At 59.5% G+C, this 12,246-nt stretch overlaps 1 protein-coding gene across 2 annotated transcripts; it reads left to right on the forward strand.

Annotated features, from left to right (window-relative positions):
* The first annotated feature begins 504 nt into the window (after positions 1–504).
* On the forward strand, positions 505–11,328 carry AP5Z1 (adaptor related protein complex 5 subunit zeta 1). Of its 2 annotated transcripts, none has more exons than XM_017652132.3 (17): positions 505–657; positions 3,386–3,520; positions 3,800–3,986; positions 4,449–4,590; positions 4,730–4,842; positions 5,274–5,442; positions 5,809–5,949; positions 6,256–6,293; positions 6,381–6,543; positions 7,022–7,200; positions 7,885–8,027; positions 8,358–8,498; positions 9,123–9,234; positions 9,451–9,548; positions 10,102–10,234; positions 10,311–10,525; positions 10,720–11,328. In XM_017652132.3, exons 1-17 carry the CDS (start codon positions 617–619, stop codon positions 11,006–11,008), a joined length of 2,439 nt encoding a protein of 812 aa, XP_017507621.2. In that variant the 5' UTR covers positions 505–616; the 3' UTR covers positions 11,009–11,328. The 2 variants fall into 2 exon arrangements, with proteins under 2 accessions (XP_017507621.2, XP_017507622.2); XM_017652133.3 differs by lacking the exon at positions 505–657 and adding an exon at positions 705–845.
* Positions 11,329–12,246: the final 918 nt, after the last annotated feature.

The following is a 12,246-nucleotide window of genomic DNA, read 5'->3' on the forward strand; positions in this document are numbered from 1 at the left end:
TTACCAATGGAAACACTGTGGCCAACGCATCTTTTAAAATTACTTAAACTGGACTTCTCTGAACTTGCTGCCTCTTCTGAGATAGGTGCCGGTAGCCTGAGTATGGGTATGGTGGGGATGTAATAAGGCAGCAGTACAGCCTATGGTAGGTGGTAAATACACTGGACGTGCATCCAGCCCACAAGCCGCAGTTTGTGTAACGTTGTGCGGCGGGACTGCGCACAGGATCCGCACACCGCGGAGCTGCGGGCGGTGATGAGACAACCTAGAACTGGGGCAGCGGCGGAGAGGCTGCAGGCAGGGTCGGCGCCGGACGCCCATCGGACGCCGTCCCAGGCCCCGGGCTCCAGGGTCCCGGGGTGCCAAGGGGTCGCAGCCTCGGGGTCCGCAGCCCGGCAAAGTGAGTAAAGCCGCCTCGTATCCGCGGCCCGAGCGCCGATGGCCCCGCCCAGCGTCGGACGCTCCACCAGAGCCCATTGGCCGGCGGTCTCCTCGCGTGGTGCGGCACGTGACGCGACCCGGAAGCCGGCGGGGCTGCGGGCCGCGCACCTGGAGGTCGGAGCGGCGGGAGCGCGTGGGCGGCGTTCCCGGCGGCGGCGGCGGCGGCGGCGGCGGGATGTTCTCGGCGGGGGCGGAGAGTCTGCTCCACCAGGCCAGGTGCCCCGGCCGTTCCCTTCGGGCTGCACCTAGTGGTGGTCTCAGGGCGAGGGACGGGGGCCACGCCGGCCCGGCACCCGGCGGGGAGGTCTGGAGAGGGACGAGCCGGCCCCGAGCAGGTGTCGCCCGAAGGGTGAGCGGAAACGAAGCCGGCGGTGACCGCCGGTTGCTTGGCCCACGGCTTGGCGGTGAGAACCCCACGCCCGGCAGGGGCTGCCAGCTGCTTCAGGGTCAGGAGCACAAAGCCGCGCAGTGCTGGAGAGCCTGTTGGGATTGAGCCCTGGCTAGCTCCGTGTGCCAGGCTCAGGAATTCGGTAACAGCTGAGGGCCTTGAGGAGGCAGGGGAGGATTTTGTGATTTAGGAAGACCACTCTCACGCGGATGCATTGGATGGGCTAAGAATTACCCGCCGTCTTCCAGCGGGAGCTGGCTCTGATCTCCCTCCCACTAACTAGTCGGCAGCCCCTTCCTCACCAACTAACCAGGCATGGGAGAAAGCAGAATATAGGCTTGGACCAAAACCGTGTAGTCCATCAGACAGTCGACTTGATGCTGCTTGTTTAAAAGAAAAAAATGCAGGCCGAACCACAAGCCCATGCTAAACTTTTTTTAAAAACCCAAAACTGGACGGTGGTGGACCAGTTGGTGGGAAAGATTAGGATGGTTGCAGCTGCTGTGATTATAGTAAAGCAAGAACTTGAATGCAGATTAGGTTCTAAAGGCAGTGAAGAGGACAGAAATCTGTGGTCAAAATGACTCTTGAAAATCTGTTAGGAAAGTGCCTCGTGGATTTGCAGCACCATCTCCCAGTACATTCAGCAGTCTGTCTTTCCTTCACGATTGGACACATATTCCTGTATTCAAGTTACAGTATTCCAGTACAGGTTCATTTGAATTTGAATTTAGAGGCTATCTTAAATGAAAATATCTTTAAATACTAACATCTCACTCAAAATGGGATGTGCTCATCCCAAAGTTCTTGCCAAGAGACGGGTTCTGAGAGCCCCCTCAGAATTTCATTGGGTTTACCCCTGCCAGCTAACCTTCTACTCAGGGTCATACATTCATGGAATGACAGGCGGAAGGAACAGCCCTCACTATTGAAATGCTTCTCTGTCTTAAGTGAGGGTGGGTGTGGTCAAATACCCAGAAGCAAACTATATGCATCCTACAATTCCTCTCTGTTAGGCTTTGAGGGAAGTTAATAACTACCAAGTTTCGCTTTGCATTTTACTTTAATTAAGCCTGTGGTTTTTCTTGGTACTCTAAAATAAATGGCTATGGCTTAGGGACTTAGGATTTGGAATGAATTTTAGTTTTCTCTGAATTTTTCAGAGATGGAAATTAGGGGTGGTGAAAGCTAACAGAAGCAGCTCTGGTAAGCTGAAGACTAAGTGAAGAAGATGGGACTCAGATCAGGGCAGACAGGGTGTGCAGCAAGGTCAGCGGTGGTTCCCAGAATGCCCAGGATGAGTGAGGAGTTAACCCAGAAGGGAAGAAGCCAGGAATGTTTCCGGCAGAGGGTCTGTACACAGGGTCAGAAGCAAGAGAAACAGTGAGTGACAGCTCTTAGAGAAGTCAGGAGGGGAGGGGCCCTGGATGCGTCTTTAGGGTCTGTAGGAGTTTAGAGACTGACAGCCCTAGGGAGCTGTGGGAGTTTGAGCAACAGCCCTTTTAGAAGCAATCCTGTGATTTAGAGACTACATCAGAAGGGATTACTGTAGGACAAGGATGCCACGGTTCTGGGAAAGAGCCCTGTTACACCTGGGAGGCACCTGGCAGCCTCTTCCCACCTCATTATCCCAGTGAGAAACAGACTGGGACCTGGCTTCCCGTCTGTCTGCCTCCCCCTCATCCCACTGGGATGTTCTTTTGTTTGTAAGTGACCAAGTCCAACTCTGGCTATGAGTAAAAAATGAAAATGGGGACAGGGGGGCAGGAGGGAGGCAAGGAGTGGAAGAGAATTCATTGGGATTTTATCTGCCAGCCTTCAAGCGAGAACAAAAAATGAGGACCCCAGCTCCAGGCATTCAGGAACCTTCTTGTCAGCCCCAGTGCTGGGGAAGTTCTGTCTGTCTCAGTTCAAAGTTCCAGATTCCCAGAATGGATTTAGTGGCCTTCAGCCACAGCCTGGGGAGTGGACACACAGGGAAAGCACAGATGGCCCTTCTCCCAGAGCCCCACCCAAGGTCCCCAGTACAGGGACTCGTTGGCATGTTCCCTTTTCTTGCCTTTTAGGGTTCCATTTGGAGACTCTGTTCAATATCTTGCCTGTTGTCAGTGCTCAATAGATACATTTTTTAATCAAAATAAGTGTCAGAGTCAGAAACCTTTCAATGTGTCATAATATTAGCCCATTAATATGTAAGATTTAACTCTTGTTCCCAAAAGTTAAAGGCTCTTTGAAGGCATCTTTTGAAAAACAACTAATTTCATACTAAACTTCCCCTTACCTTTGGCTCTAAATTCAGTCAGTTTTAGTTCTGTTCCTGGAATACAAAATCAGAATGCAGGGAGGCTCCATTAATGAGACCTGTTGTTGTAACCCATTGGAGGGGTGGTCTCCCCAGCAGCCCTGCCCAGCAGAGGCGGCAGCGACCCAGTGGATCGCTGGATCCCAGGGGAGAGGAACCATTCCAGATGACCAGTCAGCAAATTTATCCTGCGAGACATTGCAGGGTGGTGGGACCCTCGACCCCAGGTTGCCAGCATGGTCCCCTTTGCCTAGGGAGATCCGCGGCGAGGAGCTGAGGAGGTTCTGCTCCCGGGTCAGTCAGCTGCTGCAGAAGGACTTGGGGCCTGACACCGCTGATGCCCTGCAGAGGCTTTTCCTCATCGTCTCGGCCACGAAATACAACAGGAAGTGAGTGTGATCATCTGCGGGTTATGGTGGGCCCGGGGCTGAGCTCCCGACATGTGCAGCCATGGGGCACACCTCATTAGCACCTGGCAGGCAGGCGCCAGCATCCCTTTGGTGTTTAAGACTTGTGTCTACTTAAACCAGTGCCTCAGATATAAAGAGCTCTCTGCACCTGCCCGAGGGCCCTGGGCAGCTTCTCTGGGGAGGGGGAGCCCTGGGGGGGGCCGGTGCTCTTGTGGTGAGATGGTGAGATGCCCCCCCCCCATCGCCTTGCCGCCCCAGGCTGGAGAAGACCTGTGTGGACTTGCTGCAGACCACCCTCTACTTGCCCACGTGCCCCGAGCAGCTGCAGCTTCTCTGTGTCGCCGTCCTGAGAGAGATGTCACCTTCCGACAGCCTGAGCCTGTCCTGTGACCACGTCCAGAACAGCCGGCAGCTGAGCCTGGTGGCCTCCGTTCTCTTGGCCCAGGTAACATCACTGTCACTGCCCAGGTATGTCGCCCTGCCCTGGGTGGCCCTGGTGCTGGCGTGTGGTCCCCCTGCCGGCACTGACTTGTCACGTGGCAGGCTTGGCTCTGCTTCCCCTTCCATTCGGCAGTTTCTGTGGCCGCTGTGGGGCTGCCCTGCCACCAGCGCAAGGATACATCTGGAATGAGCAGAGATACCCAGCTGCTCCCTCCCCTGCCTCCTTCCTAACCCCTCACTCCTAGGGCAGTGGCCAGGATGCTGTGAAGGCTACTTCAGACCACAGGGTCTGGGCTGCTCTGGTGACGTTCCCAGATGCCTGTGAGCGGTGGCGTCATGTGATGACACTGATTGAGCAGCAATCTTCTGAATTCGACAGTCCCCAGATGTTTTCAGACCAAATGACTCGTTGTCCAGGCACTTGGGCCTGGTGGCACATCACGTTCTACCTGTGTTTGACTTGAAGGGTGATAAGGAGGTGGTCAGAAGCGTGAGCCAGCAGGCATTCAAGGTCCTCGAGAGCCGGCAGCCCGAGGGGCCCAGCCTGCGGTACCTCCTCCCGGTCGTGTGGAAGGTCACCAGCCTGGCCCCGGGCACCCTCAGTGAAGGTATTCGCCCTTCCTGAGGGCACAGCATGTCCCCAGCAGCTGCTCACTTTCATGAAAGGCTGCTAGTGCCACCTGCAGCCTGAGCCTGGGGACTGCACAGTTCCCACCGTGTTGTTCCCTTCCCCACTCCCCTCCGTAGACCATATCAACCTGCTCAGCAAGAGGCTGGTGGACTGGCTCCGCTACGCCAGTGTCCAGCAGGGGGTCACACATTCCTCTGGAGGCTTCTTCTCCACATCCAGAACCCGGCAGGTGAGGCATAGAGCCTCAGAGCCTCCCTGTCCTGGGGCTCCCAAAGGGTCCCGCTAACTGTCCTTCCACCTGCCCTGGTTCCAGAACAATCCCCCGTCCATTTCCACTTGGGGGAGGGAGGTCACACAGGGTCACAGCCCCCCAGCCTGTGATGCTAGGTGGGTCTTTTGAGACCCAGGACCTGCTGGCAAGAGGTCGTGGGGGTCGCCCATCACTTATAGAGGGCTGTGTTCTTAACTCGGGTGCCAGCAATTATGTGTCTTACAAGGGTGGGTGCCCCTGGTTCTAGAGCAGGGTGGGCGACCTCGTTCAGGGTGGTAGCTCCCACTCCCACGCAGCCTCTCCTCCGCCCCACCCCCAGTGCCTGTGAGCCCCCCGCCTCCCCACCCGGGGATCCTGCCATGCTACCTGCCCTTCCTTGCCTCCTGCAGCCAGGTCCTGTCACCGAGGTCGATGGGGCAGTGGCCACAGACTTCTTCACGGTGCTGTCCACTGGGCAGCACTTCACAGAGGACCAGTGGATGAACGTACAGGCCTTCTCCATGCTGAGGGCGTGGCTGCTACTCAGCTGCCCTGAGGGTCCCAGCACCCCCGACACAGGTGGGATGCAGGCAGGACTCGGGAAGTAGGCCAGTGGGACCTGATGGGCCCCTGGGCAACATTGGCCACTGTGGCTGAGCCTCCTCGATACCAGGCGGCCTTCCCAGACAAGTCGGAGAAGCCAAGGGGATCATTCAGGGCAGCCATCAACAAGATTGTTGGGAGAGCTTGACAAAGGCCTCTATAAACTGCCGAGCAGTCCTGAGAGCCTGAACTCCCTGGGGTGGCCTGTGGGGGTGTGGGCAGCTGGGGCTGGGCATTGCCCACACCTGGCTAGTCCGTGCCCAAGACCCTCCTTGTGTTCTGGCCGGTGGCCTGCATGTGCAAAGCTCCCACGTCCTGCTGAGCGCTTGCCCTCGCTCCCAGATGACAAGTCTGAGCTGGAGGGCTCCACCCTGTCTGTGCTCTCTGCGACCTCCGCCGCCAGCCGCCTGCTACCGCCCCAGGAGCAGCTGAGGGAGAAGGCCTTTGAGTATTGCCAGCGCCTCATCGAGCAGAGCAGCCGACGTGAGTCCCCACGTGGTCTCCCTGGCCACAGGGGTGCCTGGGCTGCTCAGGGAGTGGGGGCTGGAGCCCCAGCAGCTGTCTCCCTGGGGGCCTTGGTTTCCAGGATAAGCCCCAGAGGCCTGGACATTGGACAGAACAAACCCTGCCCACCAGGCATCCATCCCCGCCTCACACCTGCCCTGGGGCACCTGCTCTGCCCATTGTGGGGTCCACCGCCCTCTCTTTGAGATTGCAGAACATAGTGCGCCTCTCGTTTGGCTGTTCTGATGCTGCCGAAGAAACCAGTTGATTCTCTTACTTCCCCAGGAGCCCTGAGGAAGGGCGACTCCGACCTGCAGAAAGCGGTAAGTGCCCGCCAGACGGGGTGGGATGGGGGTGGGCAGGGCGGGGCTGGTGCAGGCCCCCTCCAAACGCAGCCACTGTCTCCACAGTGCCTGGTGGAGGCCCTGCTGGTGCTGGACGTGCTCTGCAGGCAGGACCCCTCCTTCCTGTACCGCACCCTCTCCTGCCTGAAGGCCCTGCACACGCGGCTGTGTGGGGACCTGGCGTGCGTGCAGGCACTGCTGCCCATTGCCCAGTTCTTCCTGAACCATGGTGAGCCTGCCACGTAGGCCCGTGAGGCCCCTGGAGCTTGCTGGGCCTCTGCAAGACAGCACAGCTCATGCCAAAGGGCAGCTTTTCTCCATGTTGCTCTCATTCCCTTGTAGAGTGGCATTGCTGGGATAGACTGTTAGCAGTAGATGGTGGCAGTTTTAAAATGGATTTATGTAGCCAACTAAGTGCTGTCAGCTTTCTGTCTCAGAACTCTGCCATGAGAGTTCATGAGTCTGGTGGAAGGTGCCCTGAAGCCCGCTTCTCCCGAAGAACGTTCCGCATGTTACTCAGAGGAATCGGTCTGTGGCCAGAGGCACTTGGGAAGAGCCGAGCGCTGCTCCACTAGCTTTTCTCCTGCAGGCTGGACGTCTCTGAGCCTGTGGAGACTCTGAGGGCTCTAACGGCAGCAGGGGTGTCCTCATGGTAGGGGGACTCCTGTCTGGGGCCTTCTGCCCTGATGGGGCCTCATGCCTTTCAGGGGAGGCTGCTGCAGTGGACTCAGAAGCCATCTACCAGCATCTGTTTACCAGGATCCCTTCCGAACTCTTCCATAGCCCGATGCTGGCCTTCGAGTTCATCCAGTTCTGCAGGGACAACCTTCCCCTGTTTGACAGAAACCGTGGCATTCTCAAACTGAGCTTCCCCAACCTCTTCAAGGCATGCTCGGCATCCGTGGGCCAGTGAGGGCCTGGGGTGCCGGGTAGGAGTGCTCAGTGCCCCCAGGCTGTGCTCTCTGCCCAGGAGCCTGCAGGTGAAGCGTGGCTGTGACCATGGCCCGGGCCCTCCCAGGCCTGGAACACAGGGTGGGGGGACTGCGGGGCAGCCCCAGGTGCCACACCTCTCCCTACACATCGCAGCCTGGGAAGGCCTCGCGCCAGTCCTCCTGGGAAGGGCTGATAGGGCTGACTTTGTGGTTTGGTTCTCATAGAATTTGTTCAGATTTTAGCACCCGGGAAAATCCCTTCACCTGGGGCCTCACCGGGTGTGTTCAGCCCTTTGGTGCCAAGGGCTTCTGGTGTGTCTGTGACGTATGTCACTGTGTAGCTTTCTCAAAATCCATTGGAGGGCTCATCCTTTTCTAGAAACAACTATGATAAGTGGAAGTAGTTGATTTAACTGGGGGCGTAAAGTTAACACAGTAGCAATAAAGGCCCTAATGAAGGGAAAAAACAAATGGGGTGTTTTGGCCCCTGGGTCACAGTGCAAAGGGCCACCACAGCTCCTGGCCAACAGCAGCGCATGAGGTGGCCGATTCTGGCTTTGTCCCCACCTGACGCTCTGCGGCCGGGATGTGCACCCACATGCCCCCCTGGCTCCCCTCTGATTCCGCTGTCCCTGCAGTTCCTGGCCTGGAACAGCCCGCCCCTCACCTCCGAGTTCGTGGTGCTGCTTCCAGCGCTGGTGGACGCCGGCACAGCTGTGGAGATGCTGCATGCACTGCTGGACCTGCCGTGCCTGACCGTGGCCTTGGACCTGCATCTCAGGTGAGCCCGGACCGCCGCTAGCCCATCAGTGCTCTGCCTGTGCTGCCTCGTCTTACAAGCCACCCCTCTCCTCGCTATCACCGACCCTGTGCCCCCCCTCTGCCTGCCCCTCCAGCACGGGACCCTCCTCCTTCCTCCTCTGGCTGTTGTGGGAGCCACCTCTGATGCAGAGCAACTCTCTGGGCCCAGGGCCCCCGACCTGCCTTTCACTCAGCCATACATCTCATCTCTCCTTGGCCAGTGGGTGTCCATGAAGGCAGGAACTGAGCCAGGCCTCAGTTGCTCCATGCCTGTGTCTGAGTCCAGCCTGGGGTGTCTGTTCTCACACAGGTCATCACCAGCTGCATCTGAGAGGCCGCTCTGGGATGCCTCCCTCAGGGCCCCCAGCTGCCTGGAGGCCCTCCGGGACCCACAGTTCCAGCCCCTCTTCCAGTACCTGCTACGGGCCACAGCCAGTGGAACCACAGAGCGGTAGGGGCCACTCTTGCTAGGGACCCCCAGGGTAGGGCTCCTGCTGGGTGGCCCAGGCCCACGACCCTGTAGAGGACACAGGAGTATCCTGAGCCCTTAGCACAGGCTGTGGGCAGCTGGAGCCTATCCCAGGGAGCTGGGCTCTGGGGTCTACCCCAGGCCTCGGGCCTCTTGACTTGGAGACATAGCTCCACCAGGCTTCAGGCCCAGCTCTTCCCCAGCCACTTGACCGAATCCTCGTAACCATGGGAGGTAGGTGCCATGACGCCTCCAGTCTACAGAAGGAGAAACTGAGGCCTGGCACCCCCAGAGCAGGAGAGCCAGGACTGGGACCCAGGCCCCTTGCAGCTCAGTCCCACATCAGCCTCCCTGGGTCCCAGGGAGCAAGGCCGTCCCAGGAGTAGGTGGCTGATGACAGGAGCGGGCCTGTCAGCACAGGGTGTGCTTGGGAACAGGGTGACCCCCCTTGAGGAGGGCAGTGTGCATGGCTGCAGAACCTGGCCCAGGTCACGGCACCCCACTGGCCTGTGGGGCCACATGGATTCATGTCCAGAGTGTGTCCCTGTACTGGGTGGGGCTGGGGAGCAGGCAGGTGGGTGCTCAGTGGGCTGTGCTGTGTCCCAGGCTGGCCCCACTCCACCAGCTGCTGCAGCCCATGGCCAGCTGTGCCCGGGTGGTCCAGTGTGCCCAGGCGGTGCCCACCCTGCTCCAGGCCTTCTTCTCAGCAGTGACCGAGGTGAGTCTGCCTCCCAGATCCTCCACACGGCAGAGGGGCCACCCAGAGAGAGGGCCATGGCCACACCCCTGACCTTTGTGGAGCCTCCAATTCCTTGGTGGCTAAGGGGTGGATATGGCTGAAGATCAGCGAGAGTCACAGGAAAGGGTGCACACGCTGGCCCTGAGCAGGGGCCTGGCTGCCAGGTTGCATAGTCTGTCTCACTTTGACCCCCAGTTTGCAGATGGGGCCCTAGCCAATCAGCTGGCCCTGCTGCTCCTGGAGAGAAGCAACTCGCTGTACCAGGTCCCACAGTATGAAGCCCACGTGCACAGGTGCGCTCCTCCTGTCAACCCCTGCGGACTTCACCTGTCCTGCAGCCACATGGCCCCAGCCCTGTGCTTTCTTCAGTGACTCCTTACGCATAGCTCATCACAGCCTGGATCCTCCCCCTTCCCATGCAGCTACCACGGTGCCACTCACCAGTCCCTGGTGGCCCTCAGCCCCTCTGCCAGGCTGCCACCCCCAGTGCCATCTCCAGGCCAGGCTCTTCCTGGGTTACTGTACAGACCCCTACGTCCCAGTCCTGAATGTTCCAGCGCCCTCTCCTTCCCTCTTGCCTGCTGTCTTCAGAGCAGGCCAGGTCCCTGTTCTGCAGTGCCTTCCAGTCGCCCTCCCATTCCAGAAGGTCTGACACATGCAAGTTGGTCCCCCTCCACTCGCAAGCCGAGGATGGAGGACAGGCAGCCAAGCCCCAGGCCCTCTGGGGACCTTCACCTCCACCTGGCGCTCAGAGGCTTTCCTGTTCACTTCCTGGCTCGTGTTCTGGGCGGCAGGGGCCGGGTCTGTGGGGCTGTGCTGCAGCTCATGCATGTCCTCTCTGGGCAGAGTGCTGAGCTCGCAGTTCCTGGCCCTCTGTAAGCTGCACCCCGTCCTGGTGGTCGAGCTGGCCAAAGAGCTGCTGGAGTTCGTGGGAAGCGCAAGCAGCCCCCTCGGCACAGGACTTATGTGCACCTCCGTGGTAAGGCTCCCAACCACGTACTCCAGCCCCTGACACAGCAGGGCCTGGACGTGGGACCGACATGTGTCCCTGCCAGGTGTGGGCTATCGGTGAGTACCTGGCGGTGTCCTGGGACCGGCGGTGCACTGTGGAGCAGATCAACAGGTTCTTCGAAGTCCTGGAGGCCCTGCTGTTTGAGGTCACCCAGTCCCGCCCCTCAGCTGCCCTTCCCAAGTGTCCGCCGCATGTTGCCACCGTGCTCATGACCACACTGACCAAGCTGGCCTCCCGGAGCCAAGACCTGATCCCCAGGTACCATCCGGGGGTGTAAAGAGGGAGCCCAGAGGCTTCCCGTGGAGAAGGAAGCAATGTCCAAGGTCCCCCTGTCCCAGCTGCAGACCAGGCGTCTGCAGGCCAGAGGCTCTGGGCGGGCGCAGGCGGCATGTCGGTGCCTCCGCCTCACTTCTCCGAGCTGAAGCCGCACTGCTGGGCCCCCTCGTCCCCAGGGTGTCTCTGTTCCTGTCAAAGATGAGGACCCTGGCCCAGAGCCCAGCCACGAGCTCCATGTACTGCGAGGATGCCTCAGGAGCCGTCTGCACACGGGCCACGGAGCTGCTGAACCTGCTGAAGATGCCCAGCGTGGCCCAGTTCGTGCTCACACCCAGTGTGGAAGTGTCTCAGCCCCGCTACCACCGTGACACCAACACAGCCTTGCCTCTGGCCCTACGCACGGTCAGCCGGCTGGTAGAGAGGGAGGCAGGCCTCCTGCCAGGGGAAGGCACAGTGACCAGGTGAGCGCCAGCTGGGGCCGCAGATCCAGAGCCTGGTTAGCAGCCAAGCCGTGGCACCCGTGCTCAGGGAGGAAAGCAGGAGCCCCCGTGGGCCTCTGGCCCTCAGCACTCACGCCTGTCACCGTCTCCTTGGGGTGCTCGCCTCTCTCTCCCAAGCCAGTTCTCCCGTGACCATGCTGGGCTGTGTGGTGAAACAGCTCTGATTATAGCTCTCGCCCTTTGTGGCTGGACCTGAGCTGTCTGCTCTGGGTCTTGCTGTTCCTTGTTTTGGGCAGGTTGGGGGCAAGAAGAGACACAGCAACAATAAATCTCCTTTTGGAAGTATCTGTGTGAACATGCAGGGTCTGTTCCCTTCCTCAGCCTGGGGAAGGCCAGGAAGGGGGCCCAGCAGGCAGCCGCCTAGCTGCTGCCCTGTACTGCTGGGCGGGGAGGGCTGGCCCTGGGGATGTAAGGGGCCAAGCACAGGACTCCAGCCAGGGCTACCAGGGACCCCGCCACCAGGAGCCCTACACAGAGCAAATCCAGGTGCCCTTTCACGTTATCCCAAGTGGGGGAGACGCCACAGCCCTAGCGCTTCTACCGCTGTGCATTTTAAGTCAGCGCTGCCCCAAGACGCCCCCTCCAAGGCTCCGCCTGTGCTGGGACTGTCCTGCCACCAGGTGGCGCTGCTACTCAGTAAGCCTCCTGCCGCGCTGCCGGCCCATCCGACCCCACTCAACCTTTGGCAAGTCCAGGGGGCACGGTTGAAGATGTAAGTTCATCTAGGGAAAATGCTATTGTTTTTGCCAGCTGCTGGGTGCTACTTTCAATTAGTGCTCAGCTCAGGGTGTTTTCCAAACCTACATATGAGCTAGTTTGCGAGTCCCAATCCTGAGGACCAGGGCCATCTCCTTTGCAGGGCAGGCTTGTGGTGGCCGAGGGTCTGGAGTCCAACTACCGGCTTCAAATCCTGGCTGGCCGCCGCCTATTAGACTGAATCCTTGGTCTCTGTTCTTCACTCCTGGGGTTGTAATCCTCACGCTCGCCGTGCTGTGGCCTGGGGGTCTGGGTGAGCTGCCCACCTGGCCAGCAGGTTGTCAGCAGGAGTGAGGGCAGCTGAATGTGGCCTGGGAGGTGGGCTGCTGCCTAGCACGGTGTAGCTACTCCAGGAAGAACACTCCTGGGCCACAGGGTGGCAGACGCATGGTGCCCTCCTAGATGCTACCCGGTACCAACTCCAGCAGGGCTGGGGGCAAATGACTT

This window comes from Manis javanica, chromosome 10 (assembly GCF_040802235.1).
Source record: "Manis javanica isolate MJ-LG chromosome 10, MJ_LKY, whole genome shotgun sequence".
Taxonomy (NCBI): domain Eukaryota; kingdom Metazoa; phylum Chordata; class Mammalia; order Pholidota; family Manidae; genus Manis; species Manis javanica.